The following is a 15,423-nucleotide window of genomic DNA, read 5'->3' as shown; positions in this document are numbered from 1 at the left end:
GGATATGATGATGATTTACTTTGTATGTAATCGTAATACATCCCAAATTCTAGACAAATACAATGCCGTTTTCAGTTCCCAACATTTTAATGGGCTGTGTGATTGAGTGATTAAAAATTGCAGGATCCTTACTTCGAACGGAGAGAAATGTTGAGAGTGAAGTGCGATGAAAGAAATTGATGTTTTGCCCCATTTATTAGTTTATTCTTTTGCTAAGTTACAAATAGTCAGACCAGAGCTCAACATTCCAAAATTGTCACTGTAGAGAATAATTCAACTTTAATAAGTGGCATTCATACAGAATACAAGATCGGCGTCTAAAATCAAACAAAACATTCTTCTCTGAAAAATGCTGTTTGGAGAGAAGAATGTTGCATTGATCTAGATACAAACATTAATTTTCAAAATTATGACTTTTGGAACAGTAAAAACATTTCTTCGTACAAGAAATTTACCATCAGTTGCAATTTTCTGTTCATATGTTACATATTTCTGTTTTTAGAAGCTCTTTGGTTGATTGGTAGTTAAATTGATATATATAATTGTACCATTGAAACCTGAATTTCAAGACAAAACTTAAGTTTTGTCATAATCTAAAAATTCAATTCCCTATGTATTAAATAGCCTGTTCTTTCTAATATATAGTTGTCTAATGTCGTAAGTGAAAATGTCCTCTTTAAACATCTATTTTCTTTGTCTTTTTTGTAAAATATATATTCTCTATCAGATATCATATTTCTCTGTACAAAAGCGGCATTGATTTTTTAATAGAATTCACATGATTTAAGATATTTTTAAAAGAATATTTTATATTAAAGATGTGTTGAAATAAACAAAGATTATATATATATATATTTGCTCAACTAATGTATTACATAAAAAAGGCATGTATACATATATATATGTGTGTGTGTGTGTAATGATATTTTAAAATCTAAATTAAACTCTAATTAATTTCCAAACTTGTATCTTAATCAGCCCATATTAACTTCATTCTAAAATATTCCCTTATTTCCTGATCCCATTCCACTTTAATTAATGCTACAGAAAGCTCTGTAAAAATGCTTAAGTTGGCAGTTCACATGCTCCGAGTGAAGGGATAAAAAACTGTCAGCGAAGCAAATTCTTTTTAAAAGATCCCTATGATTCCTTTGCCTGGGTCAACACTTGTAGAGAGCTTCTTGTAGATAAATCATGCTTCCCGATATAGAATAAAAACGAAGTTAACATTTCAGTGTCTTATCTCTGTCTTCAGACACGATTCTGCTTTAAAAATTATGTTTACACACACACACATATATATAGCATTAATCATATATCATTCTTCATAATATAAAGAACTGTTCTTTGAAAGGGGGGAAATGAGTTCTTTGAAAGGGGAATTTGTCTCTTAATGCTACTTATATAAATATCAAAATGACTTTCTACATAATTGAAGCTCTGGATTTTTTTTTAACTTTGTATATGACCATATTTCGTCATTATTTTATAAGTAACAAAAAAATGTACCATTCAATAATCTAAAACTGACAGATAATTGGCAAAATCCCATAATCGAAATAATCCATTTATGCACATTTTTTTTACTTCAATTTTTTCCCCCATTACGAATCTGATTTAAATAAATGTTAAGATAATTTTGCTCCTACTAAAATGATGCATTGGAAATTATTCAGATTAACAATTTTTTTATATTTACAACAATTATTATAGAATTTTGTCATTCTAAAATTTGATATATCTAAGCTTATTTCAAATTCATTTTGACTATATTACAATCAGGGTAGAACTCGGGTTACTTGTCTCAGATTTATATGAAAAAAAAAAATTCTTTGTTTCATTTTCAGTTTTTTTCAAATTATATAAAATATAAATTTTATTCAAATTATTATTATTCAGAATTTTATCAAATTATTCAGAATGTTATTCAAATTATATAAATTGTTATATAATTATTCAATTTATATGTCTGTATATAAAAGTCTTTTCCATAACTGAAATATTTATTGACCATTTTAAGAATGAGTTTTTTTTTTTAAATGAGTGCTGTTTAAATTTATAATCTGCAAAAAATAATTATAATTTTATGATGATTAATTTAGAATCATTAAAGTATAATAAGTGTGAAATAAATTAGCAAATGTGTGTTAGTATTAATTATTATGGAAATGCTTTAATGTTTAACTTCAAGGCCATACAATTTTTAACATAATTATATAAAATTAATTTAGCGGTAGACATATGCTTTTTTCTCCTTTGCAATACTTAAAACATTTTTAAGTGGTTATGCAATATATCAATAAAAAACTTAAAGTATATGCAAATAGCTTATTAAGAAAATGCTATTATTCCAATATTTAACCCAACTCAAATAACTTATTCCAACTTTAACTTATCTACTTTTAACTCATTTTCTTGAAAGCAGATCATAATATTTCAATTTGCACAGCATTTATGTTATCAATATTCAAAAGTAATACATATCCCTTATTGTATCCCTCCTGTTCGCATAATTACAGTATGACTATTTTCTGAGTACCTTTTTGGAAATTTATAAAATTTTAAACATCTCTGAATGAAATTAAAAATTCCAGATAAAATTTTAACTTTGAAATACATAATTTTTAGCTAAATTTTAGAGAAAATTTGAAGTTATGCCAAACATCTCATAGCAAAACTTCACTGAATATATTTCAATTGTTTTAACACCATATATATTTATATAACTGAGTTGTGGACAAAAAGATTTCCAGTAACTGGAAATGTATCCAATTTTGTAAAAAAATTCAAAATATGAAAACTTTATTTATAGACAAAATAAATAGATATGAACTGAAAAATTAGATACTAGTTCATAACATGGCTAGATACAAAATAATTTATAAAGGTTGTTTATAACAAAGGATGACAATGAAAAATACAATTTTCCAGAACATGCATTCAGAGATTTTAAAACAACACAAAAATTTTTGTAACCATTATAAAAATTTTGTTTGCAGTTCAAATTACATTTTTTCTTGATTTTAATCCAGTTTCTTTCAGCTTGATACATTATTTTCAAATAATATTGTAATATGCAAAGACTGGCATCTCTAAATTCACTCTTTATTGATTCCCACAGTTTTCAAGCATGTGGAACAATAGATATTTTTAAATATCCGAAAATATGTTATGGGTCTAAACAGAATTAAATAAAAATGCTGCAATATATATACCAGATTTTATCCCTGATAAACTAAAACTTCTTCAGATAAAATAATCAATTAAATTTTATTATAACTATCGTCATTATTCTGCAAGAACAACTAGGTGTTTCTAAGCAAATTCTTATTCATAAGTGCTGAGCAAGTTTTATTTGCTTTTATAGTGAATCTGAGCAGCAGTATAAAGTTTTTTTTTTTTGAAATCTTTTGTCATATTACATTACTTATACCAGCATTTTGCTCCAATATATGAAGTTTGATCGCAACAAAGGAAAAAAAAAACTACAATTGCATGTTATCTAGAGACGTCCAGCATAATTAACAATTGCAAAATTTTGTAATTATCTAAAAATTTATTTTTGATTTTACCTTTCCCTTTCATCAATGGCCCACACATTAAGATCTTAGAGGCATGATCAATCGAAATCAAGACTACTGCCATTTAAGTGGGCATGCACAAATTAAAATCATTCAAAATATGCAGGACACTACAAAATATTTTTATTTTAAAGGACAATATGCATTTAAAACTTCGTTAATCTGATGATGATGTGCAGTGTATGTGGAAATACAGAAAAGAAAGAACACAAATATCAAGCCTCATTGCTCTGATTTTATTTTGCATAAAAGAAACAGGCATTTATCAAAACATGTACAAACAAAAGATTTATGAAAAGGGGAGAAAACAAATGATTTCTTTTAACTTCCAGTAAATTTTACTGTCAGTTACAATATTTTATGGCCCCAACACTTACATTTAAAATTTGCACTAGAAATCCAAAGCTAAAAAACACACAAAAGCAGGAAAACAGTTTCTCACAAATGGCACAGACACAATTTGAAGCGACAAAGAAGGCAACATCAATTGCATTCTTCAAAGATATGGAATGAGGTACCACAAAATTCATTTTATGGAAAAGGTGTGTTAGAAAATAAAAACACTAAAATTTTATACAAAATTATTGCAGGGTTCCCAAATATAAATATCCATGTATATTGAGCAATAATTTACAATGCAATGTTCCTCAAGAAAAAAGAATCTATCAGAAAAAAAATATTTTCTGCTCAAATTTATAAAGAACTGAGAAAAATATATGTGAATTAAAAGTTTTATTTTTAGATTCTAAGGAATTCCTTTATATCACATACATGGAATTTATAAAATGGAAAGGGAACCCTACCATAAATTAAATTGCAGGAGCAAATATTTTCAATAACTTTTTCTCTTGCAAAGCAGTGTTAAAAAGTAATATTTGCTAACAAAATGTGGAAGTAATACTTATACAGCAAAATTTGACTAGGAACTAAAATAATGCACTAAATTTCATCAGCTAGTTAACATCGGTTCTGAGGGGTTTGCATTACTATAAGGCTATTTATTTGAAGTGCCACAGTCAAGTAGCAAAAAAAAAAAAAAAAAAAAAAAAAAAAAAAAAAAACTTTGGCACCACATAAAAAAAAAAAAAGGTAATGATACAATTAATTATTTACTACATGAAAATTATTACATTACAACAAAAATAACGATTATAAGCTTTTAAATTAAAAAAAAATAATAAAACAGGATGTCATTAAATAACAAGTTAAGAAAAATCACAGTCTTAAAATGATTTTTAAAAAATAAATAAATGAGTTCTGTATGTAAAAAAGTTCACATTTCATAAGTCATTATATGTTCGCTTTAAATTATTGAAAGTTTAATGACTTATTTTTTTAAAAAAATTGCACCTCTTACACAAAAAGACAGGCAACAGAATAAGTAAAAAAAAAAATTAAAAAAATGCTCATGTTTAAAATTTTTGTGTAAAAAAAAAAAAATTTAACCCTGTCAGATAAGTACAAGTTGCAGTGTTGAGTCTGATAAAAATCTGAATATTTAAGACTGAAAGAGAAACTGAATACACATTTTGCTAATTATATGAGCTGAACACAAAGTTTTATAATTAATGATTCCTAATTTAACGATGGCAGGTATATCAAAAATTTAACTCATAAAAGTAAACACTAGAAAACTAACCATTCAGCTATTTTTTTATTAGTTGAAAGCTTCAAAATTGCAGATTAATATTATTTTATTTTTTCTGAAAAAGAATTTAAAACATCAGAAGACTATGGTTGATACAAATTTGATTTTATTTTTAAAAAAATTTCCTTTGGAATAAGAAGCATTTGATATTAATACGAATAGTTTCAGGAGATAAAAGGACCTAATTACAGTTTGGACAGATTTATTATAGCAACAAAATATTTGTCATTTATGATTTATTACCACACTGATGTAATGTGATTAATATTAAATTTAACTTGATTGCCGTCATTCTTTAAAGCTCGCTTTTATTTAAAAAGTATAATGCTAGACCAATTTTCATAAGTAATAATAATTACCCTTATTGAAAACACAATTATGAAACAAGATTCCTCCTCTTTAACAATTATTAAAATAAAAGTTCAATCACTTACTAATACTAATAATCATTTAATTATTTCAATAAACTTTGCAAAAATTACCTTACCATTTTACAAAAAAAGATTTTTCATATTTTAAAACTTTTTTCACTGAAAATTTAATTATCATTAAAATGGGTGAATAATTCAATTTTTTTTAAACTTTAAATATTAAAATCTTCTACTATTTAAGAATTTTTGCACATATTAAAGGAGAGATATACAACCTCATTATATTAATACCACTGCATATGGTTGGAAAAATTTATGGATAAAGATGTTAAAAAACATCACAATTTCAAGTTATGCATACATATACTTGAATAAAACTGAACTGAATATAAAAAAAAATACTTTTGGCATCAGAAGTAGGAAACTTGCTTAGAAAGATAGTAAATTTACCAGAGAAATAATATTTGAAAACAGTGATTCATTATTTTTGGCTATATTTCAGAATTAACAGATCACCAGGAAAGCCTTTCCTATAACTGACAAAAATGTATTTAATGATAAAATGTGTCATAGAACAATCAGATTCAATGAATACATTGTACAAATGGACACAACATAATTCTTTATCATACAAGCAATCACATATGTACCATGAGCAAGCAAAACACACATACGTGCAACACACATACACAGAAGGGTCACCTTGGAGTATACCAATAATACCCACCCACTTATGGCCCCTCCCACGCGACCTATCATCAGTATAAATCTAAATACATTAAAAGTACAATAAAGGAGTATTATCACATTTTTAATTAGTTTATTTATTAACTCCTTTACACTTAAAAAAAGACATTTTATTCCCTACACATTTTTCAAAAGTTTAACAATTGGAATAAATCAACACAGCTGCTGAGTATAAACTCAAGGTAAATCTTTAAAGCTCTAGTTAAACAATTTATATACATATCATTCTTACATTTAATAAAATAAAGTGCAAAATAATTAAAGAATGTATCTCAAGAAATTAGAAGTTAACATATTAGAAGTGATAAAAAAAATTAACAATTCATTTCAAATATCCTAACAATATCTGTGAATTTACAATAAATAAATAAATAAATAAAAAGAAACACAGAACATTTTCAGCAGTATGCTCATCGTCTTCCCTCAATATTTAAATCCTCTTAAACGCGACTGACTTTAATAGAAAACACACTATAATACAAAGTTAATGCTGAAAGGCAGGAACACTATACATCTTCACAACCCGTGTATTGTTAATTATTTTACATTATAAGTACAAGTTAATAAACGCGTTTTAAAGCTGCCTTGCGATTTACTGACGAAATATTTTTTTAGTTATTTTTATATATATATATATTTTTTTATGATGATAGGTTATGACGAATGAAAGACTAATATCACTTTTGTACTCCACGAATACTCCACGATGATAGTGATGCGCGAATGCTGTTAGATTGTTTTAAACATTACTAGTTTTAAAAATAGTTTCTGGAGATATAACACCCCCTACACATCCCCAAAGACCCTCCCCACCATCCCACTTACTTTAAAGATTTTATGGGAAGTTTTAAAGGGTGACATTAAGGCACTTCACATTTTCCACAAATATACAGTTTCACACACAAAGTTTTTGCTTGATGGGAAAGGAGAAAAAAGAAAAGAAAAACCTAGTGTTGGGCTTTTTAATAAAGGAAATTGACACACAAACAATCAAGAGATTATTTGTTACGAATAAGACGAATGCTTGTCAAGAAAAGAACACCATTTTAAACCACATAAACGACTAAAGCGTAAAGCTTGTACACTGATATATATATCAATATATTTAACTCAGACCTTAAAAGTAAATACAACCAACAAGATTAATTTTTCTTTGTTACAATAATAGTCATAATAATCAGCAAAGTCACATTTTAAACAAATGAATTTCCATAAAGAAATCATAAATCAACAAGGTTATTAAGTATTTTTCTTCTTTCTTTTTACACTTATCAGCATCAAATAAACTAATTTAAATATAATAATTATTAAAGTACAGTTACACTATTAAATGAGTGCTCATGACAAATGAAATGCACATCCAGGAAAGTATAAAATATGAAAAAGCATGAAATCATGCATTAGTTCATAAAGCACCTAACTATTTAAAAACACTTAATAATTTGACACTTATTCCTCTTTTTTTAAAATTATTCTTCTAAATTTCTAAATATTTCTTGAAGAAATTTATTCATGGACAGAGGCTGAATAGTCCGTAGAATAACAGATGTTTAGATTGGAAAACCAGACAAATCTAGCATTTTACAGTTTATATTAACTTATTACTTATTTGTTTCAAACAGGCATATAAGTCAAACATTTAAACAACTTTCATGAAGTTCATATCAATGACAGTCTCTGTAATTAGCTTTCTTCTTGAATTCATACCAAAAGCCAAGACCTAAAATTATAAAAAAAATTATCATTAAAATAATATGATAAGCAGCAGATTCAATCTATCTTCAATAATTTAATCAATTATTATTCAATATCAAGAACACACACAAAAGTAGTTTGAGGGATGAGTGAAATAAATATTTTTCAAAATAATATAGTAATTTGATTTTTGTTTGTAATGATGTAATTACTGGGAAAATTTATTTGATAACATCTATACAAATTGTGGGAGATTTTCAATTTATATGTTTCTTTGCACTGAAGTTCCTATTTTTATAAAAAGATTTAATGTACATGAAATCCTTAATTTAAAAACTTACCTTATGACATTACAACTAATGAATTCTGCAGCAGTCATAACAAACATAAATCAAATTAAGATTAATTATGCTCAACATTTTATGTCTTATCTATATTCAATTTAACACAGCACAGAATTAACTTTTAGCATAACTTTAAATTACTTATTCAAAAACTCTATTCAAATGTTGTTGTTTTTATATATATAAAATAAGAATTAACCTTAGGTTAAAAAATATTATGATGGGCATAAAAAAGCTTAAAAAATCTAACTAAAATAAAAATTGTGTACAAATACAGATCCCCCCTTTTTTCCCATGGAAAATAAGGGGGAGGGAACATAGTGCCATTTATTTAACACCTCTGCATGCAGATTCATATCTTTACAAAAAAAAAAAAAAACTCCCAAAGCAGAATAACACATTAAGCTAAATAAAAATTATTATTCAAATACATGCTGAATCATTGCAGAAAAAAAAAATTTCTACACATGCATCACAAAAGAAACTTATCAGAAATTATGTGAAAAAAAAAGATTACCTTAGAAGAAATATACTTTCACACACCATAACTAGCACTTAGACGCTCTTTCAATGGTGGTGGAAACTGTTCACAAAACCGATTCCAATTCTCTTCTCCAACTTGGTTTTTAAAACCATGCAAAATCTATAAAATTTATAAAAGCTAGTTGACTTTAATGCCTTAAACACTAGGTAATAATAATAATAAAAAAATGTATTAATGAAAATCCTAGAAAGAAAACAATTTCAATCCAATAGAACAATCCAATAGAAAACAATTTCATATTTTTGTATATGAAGATCAACTTCATATTAAAGATATAAAATATAAGCAATTATGTCACTGATTTTACAACACAGAAATCTATGCAGAACCCTCATAATATACAAAAGTTTGCTATTGGATGAGCCAAATTTTAGGGAAACTCTTCCTTGCTAACATGAAGGCATTTTATACAGATTTAAACAATGGCTGCAAATAATATTTATAGCAACTGCCTTCATAGGAATTTTTTGTTCCATTATTTTCATTTATATGCTATTTTTATAGGTGATACATATGAATATACAAAGTTATACAGTATCAGTGTTTGAATAAATTTGTATCTTTCTTATATATTCCTGATTACCATAAGGATGAATTATATATTAAATTCACTTGCTGAAAAAAATCCAACAGCAAATGGTTTAATGATAAATTTTGATTTGAAAATATATACATATATATATGACATATATTGATTTGAAAATATATCCTATTATAGCTCAGAATCTTGAAACTTTGAAATTAGCATATTTTCATAACAAAAAAAACAGAAATAGGTTTTAAAAAATAAGGGGAAAAAATTGAAATGTGTTTAAAAATATGTATTAATCTCTGATGTATAGTTTTAAACATACATAATTATAAAAGAAAAGTTCAAATTCCATTCACAATATTAACTTACTTCATGGAACATGAGTTTCAAGTCAGGTTTAGGGTTTACCCAAGATGCCACAGCATCACAAAAATAAATGAAGTCTTGTACTACTCCTCCAGGATTCGCACTTATCATGCTGCAAATACCACGAAAAGCAGAATCTTTCTCTTCATTATCTCTGATGTTCCTCAATGATGTACACCTTTAAGTAACAGACATATATTTGTTAATATTTACCACTAATTAATATTTTTTAAATTAATATTATATAAATTATTAATATTTAAGAAACAGACAACTTTCTATAATGAGTCAAAAGTATGTAAACAATATAACTGCCAGTATACTATACTATATTGAAAATTATATCAGATATGACTACAATGCATCCTCGCATTGAAAATCGTCACCAGAAAAGATTGGAAGCAGGTTGTTTTTAAAAATAACCAATCAAATTATGATGGTTCTATAATTATATATATAAATAAAAATAAATAATTGAAAAATAAATAAAAATACATTGAATTCAATTTCAATGCAATCAAGATCGGAAAATCTTCACAAAATAATAAATAGGGCAGAAAACTGCTTTTTAATAAATTTTACACTTCCATTTGATTAATTACTTACCATTAATAATTCAAACATAATAATCTAACTCGTTTTGTCATTTTTCAGTAAAATAAAAATTTACTTTAATTAAAGGTATTCATTTCAAATCATTACAATGACAAAGAGTGCTAATAGCATTTTTTTTAATTATTAGGAGTAGTAAGCTTTTTTTTTAAAAAAAAAAAATCCTTTATTTAAAGCTATTTCTCCCAGAGAAAACAAAACTAAGATGATATAACAACTTAAAGACATTTTCAATGAGCATTCAATTAAATCATTAAATTAAAACAGAAAATGATTTTGAATTTCAAACTTTTTCCTACAGAAATTAATATAATAGTTGTTTCAGGAAAGTGAAGAAAAATAGGAAGCCAGAACTTTCCAGGAATGTAAGATTAGAATAATTTTAAATATGAAATAGGCTTAGATACATACTTTCAGATAGAAATTACTTATACAGAAATTGATAACTTCACAAATTATAGAAAAAGATGAAATAGATGTTATAATTTTTTTAAAAATATTTCAATAAAATGCAAGGTATCATCACTAAGTGACTGTCAGGAATGCATTATCACAAAGCTACTTATGGTCAAATATTATTATATATTTGAATAAAATTTCAATAACTAATAAATAGTTTTCTAGATTTTGAATGGTTTTTTTTTTCCTCCATTCCAATTACCCCCTACACATAATTTGAGTCTCATCTTCATCATTCATGAAGAGTTAACTTCTATTGAGATTTGACTCCCTACTACTTTAGATGGGCAAAACCTTGAGACAACGCTACATCTGTCATAACCGCAATTCATTTCATAGATAATTCATGAGTGTTTATTTTTCACATCAACTCCTATCACTTTTGCTGTTGAAATCAACGTATAATGCTACTGTTTATATTTTCCATATTAATCTTCAAATTGTTACCTAGTTATTATTTATATTTGCTTGATATTTTATAAAATCAATAATATTTCACAGATGTAACAAACTTAAATTTTCTTTTGCATTTGTAAATTCAAGAAAGAATGATCAAGAAAAACCTTTTGAAAATATTCTCTCAATGTAATTTTATAACTAGTTTTAGTTTATTATATTTTATCTAAATATAATAACCTAACTTTTACATCTTGGCGCTAAACTAACATTGCTCTGATAACATGCATTCTTTAAGCTTAAAACACATATTTTATTCAACATTCAAATTTCAATATTCTTTTATTCAAATAATATAAATAGATTTTTACTGAAATCACAATTACTAATTCTGGTTGTTTATTAAAGTATGATATGATAATGAATTTTAAAAAGATTGAATTATACGTGTTTTAAACCTCAGTATAAAAGCAACCCAATAGCAGTATCAGTCAAATGATAAAGAGTTGATGCATTTTTTCTTTATTTTCAGATTGCTTGTATTTGCAAATCTGCAAACAATTAAAGTACATATATCAATATGAGATATATATAAGAATAGGTGTCACAATAATTTTGCACAGGCTATAAAATATTCTAGTGAGTATCTTGACATTCTCAATATGGCTGGTTTGCTGACTATGCTGAAAAAACATTACTACTATCAAAACAGGCTTTTATAAGGTATTTAAATTTATTTCTAATAATTATTAATTATATTTATTAAAGGGAGATAAAAAAAAACTTAATTTTTTTTTAAATCATATTTTGATCTGTGCAGATTAACAGAATTATTCTACCTCAATTTCTTTAAAACTATTATAGGGCGATGGAGTAATAGCAATAGGCATTATAGTACTTTGGTATTCACTGCATGCCAGTAATCAATTGTCGAAATAGCCTGTTTCTTGCAACAACAAATAAATCACCAAAAATACTGTAAAGATGTCATTTAGTTTCTTCACCAATAGCATGTGATTAAGCCTAAAGCCTGCTAATGATATGCAATTAATACACAAATACTAGCATTTATATTTTAGTCGTACATAAAAATCAAGACATTTCTGTAGCTAAAGGCATTTATTTAGAACTGAATGTGGGAAACAAACAAGCATTTTAATAAAAAAATAAATAAATAAAATGAAATAGTATACTGGAATCAATTTTGTATAAAATTAACAAAATCCCATTTTAATAATAATTCATTTTGCGAATTAACACAAAATTGAAATTTGCTTTCTTAATCATTAGTTAATTATTGTTGACTTGCTGTTTCAACAAGAATACTGACTGTATTCATTGAAACCTCTGAAGCACAACTTAAAGCTCATGATTCAGTCAGCAAACCAAAAGTACCAAATAATAATGGTCATTTTTACAATATTCTAAAAAGTTTAAATTGCTTTGTCAATTGCATACACGAACTTTCTATCTTCCATTAAAAATTAAGGTGTCTGTATAATCTATTTATAATTGCACATAGTTTGTTGTAATACTATAATTACAATTTTTGTCTCAAACTCTGCAAAGAAGCATATATTTTCCTCCTTAGTTTCTAATAATGAAAACAATCTGAATTTCATTTCAATGAAATTTATAATTGAAAATTATGCAATGTATTATTTATTTCAAATGTCCAAAATTCAGGCTAAATCTCCATGGCAATGAAATTGGTATCATTAAAAAATGTTTTAAATTTACTACTGCAGAATATTATTTTTGGAAATTATAATGGAAAAACATTTCCCCTAATTTTCTAATAAAAGGGAAAATAAGACCTGATGGCACATTTTCACTTTTCATAATCTATACTTATATAAAGCTTAATGTGTGTGAGTGTTGACACTCTATAGGCCACATCGATCAACCAACAGCTACCAAATTTGGCACATGCATACCTTGGAAGTCTAGAATGTGCACCTGGGGTACCTTTTTTTTTTTTAATTTTAATTATTAATCAAAAACTAACTTTCCGGTCGAAAAATCTTTTCATTTCCCCACCTCGAAATAAGTAAGGCTTCTGTTTTCTTCCGCACACTAACGAGGATAGGCTTAATATATTTCCGACCGATTATTTCAAATTATTGTTTATTTTCTAAGTGTTTGACGCATTTAAAATTAAACACTGTTAATTAATCAATCTTTCATATTCATTCTGAAGTACTTTTGAATTAAAAGACAACAGATTAAAGAAAATTAAAAATTTCTAATCTGCATAGAAACTTTCTAAGCTGCGTGTTACCCCAACTGGCATAGAAAATTCACGCATGTACATTGTGTTCTGATTGCTGACAACTCTATTTTCAACGGATTTGGTTTTGAAGACTTAATATATTTCAGACTGATTATTTCAAATGATTCTGTTTATTTTCTTAAGAGTTTCATGCATTTAAAACTAAACATTGTTAATTGATGTGTTTATGATGAATCTGAGAAAATTTTGTAGAAAACTTCTTGAGATATTGCATAAATTAAGAAAGATATTTTTTAGTGCCCATAAGGTTTAAATACTCAGCGACTCTGTTTTCAGTACTAATATTAAAAAAAAAAAAAAAAAAAAACCTATGTTTCATTAAAAAGTGTTCCTACATTAATTGCAATTTAACCACTTCCACTTTAATTTAAAGAATAAATTCTACGGGAGCTAACAGAAAATTAGAGAGATACATATTACGTTATGGCTGAAGGCCTTTATACTATTATGAATGAATTATATGACTATCAAAATTTGAAACTTTAAAATATTTTGATGAAGAAGCTATTAAAATAGGAGTTAAATAAAATATTTAATTATTAAAATTTTAACAAGGATTAAGATTGGCGAACTAGCTGGTCGCCAATCTTAAAAAAGTCTCTACTATTGTAAAGTACCAATCAATCATTTTTGTTTATTATTAATAGTCTTTTTTTTCCTGAAACAATGGAATATCAAGAAATAAAAGTGCAACTTATTCTGAATAATACTTTCAAAAAGTTGTAAAAAAAATCAGTGCATATAAAAAAGTAATAGAATAATAATAAGAAATAAACTATTATTAGAAAATATTAAAAAAATGCTTAACATTGATTTTTTTTAAATAAAATATAATAAAAAAAATATTCATGAATGACACTTAAAAGGAAAAAAATATGTCAGCATATGCAATTATTTAATAGGGGGGAAAATAGATCTAAAATAATTCCATTTCAAATTTCAAATTATTTGATATTCTGAATAACATAAAAAGGAACAACAAAGCATTTTACCTATCAATAGTTATGGTAAAATATTCTTCAGAATAATAATTCTGACCACAACTGTATATAAATTAAGTAGAAATGCTCCACAATTTTTTTTTTAATTCCTATTATTTAAATATATTATAAAAAGTTATTTACTCATTAGCATAATTATGCATAAGCTGGTAGTTTCATAAAAATTCTATACTAATTTTGATTGTTGAATTTTATTCAACGCTTCAATTATTAAGACTATTATTACGATTGTTGAATTTTATTAACGCTTCAATTATTCAATTACTTCAATTTAAACATCAAGTAGTCTCTTTCTGTCTACCATGATTTTGTGTACTTATAATTAAAAAAACTCGAGATTCATTAGCTAAAGAGACAGTTCCCAGAAATAATAAGAAATATAAAACTTATCATAAAATTAAAAGGTTAAATGGTACTGGTGACTCAAGTGATAATAAAATCAAACACTTAACTCCTTCATTATCTATCCTTGTTTGTTTGTTTTTTTAAATTAAAAATCGGACATTCACGATCACCCCTTCTATGCCAGTGGAACAGAAACAATCAAAATCTATTGTGAGTGCGAACAACTGGTTAGAATTGGCATGGATTGGATATCTAACTGTTGATTTTCTTCACTTAGGCCATTACCATTCAACCACTGAATGTTAACGGGGAGGGTCCAGGCCATTTGGAGAGGAAAGGGTTTGCAGTATTCACTGAGGTAATCAGAATGAAGTTGACGAAAACTAGTGAATGAAAAAACTCAACAGAAGGGGGGGGGGATGAATTAATGAATGACATGGAGTGAATGTGAATGACCACCTTTACAAAAGATGGTCTTTAAATAATTCT

At 26.1% G+C, this 15,423-nt stretch overlaps 1 protein-coding gene across 2 annotated transcripts in view; it reads right to left on the bottom strand.

Moving 5' to 3' along the window:
- Positions 1-3,794: 3,794 nt before the first annotated feature.
- Positions 3,795-15,423, bottom strand: part of LOC129965605 (transportin-1-like) — a 39,435-nt gene continuing 27,806 nt past the window's right edge. For both annotated transcript variants that reach the window (XM_056079645.1, XM_056079646.1), the window contains exons 20-22: positions 9,832-10,006; positions 8,904-9,029; positions 3,795-8,067 (exon numbers count right to left, since the gene is read on the bottom strand). In XM_056079645.1, the coding sequence (XP_055935620.1) occupies positions 8,922-9,029; positions 9,832-10,006 (283 nt within the window). In that variant the 3' untranslated portion in view covers positions 3,795-8,067; positions 8,904-8,921. The remainder of the gene's footprint in view (positions 8,068-8,903; positions 9,030-9,831; positions 10,007-15,423) is intronic.

Source organism: Argiope bruennichi, chromosome 4 (assembly GCF_947563725.1).
Source record: "Argiope bruennichi chromosome 4, qqArgBrue1.1, whole genome shotgun sequence".
Classification (NCBI taxonomy): Eukaryota; Metazoa; Arthropoda; class Arachnida; order Araneae; family Araneidae; genus Argiope; species Argiope bruennichi.
Note: the sequence above shows the minus strand (reverse complement) of the source record. Positions and strands in the feature narration are given on the sequence as shown.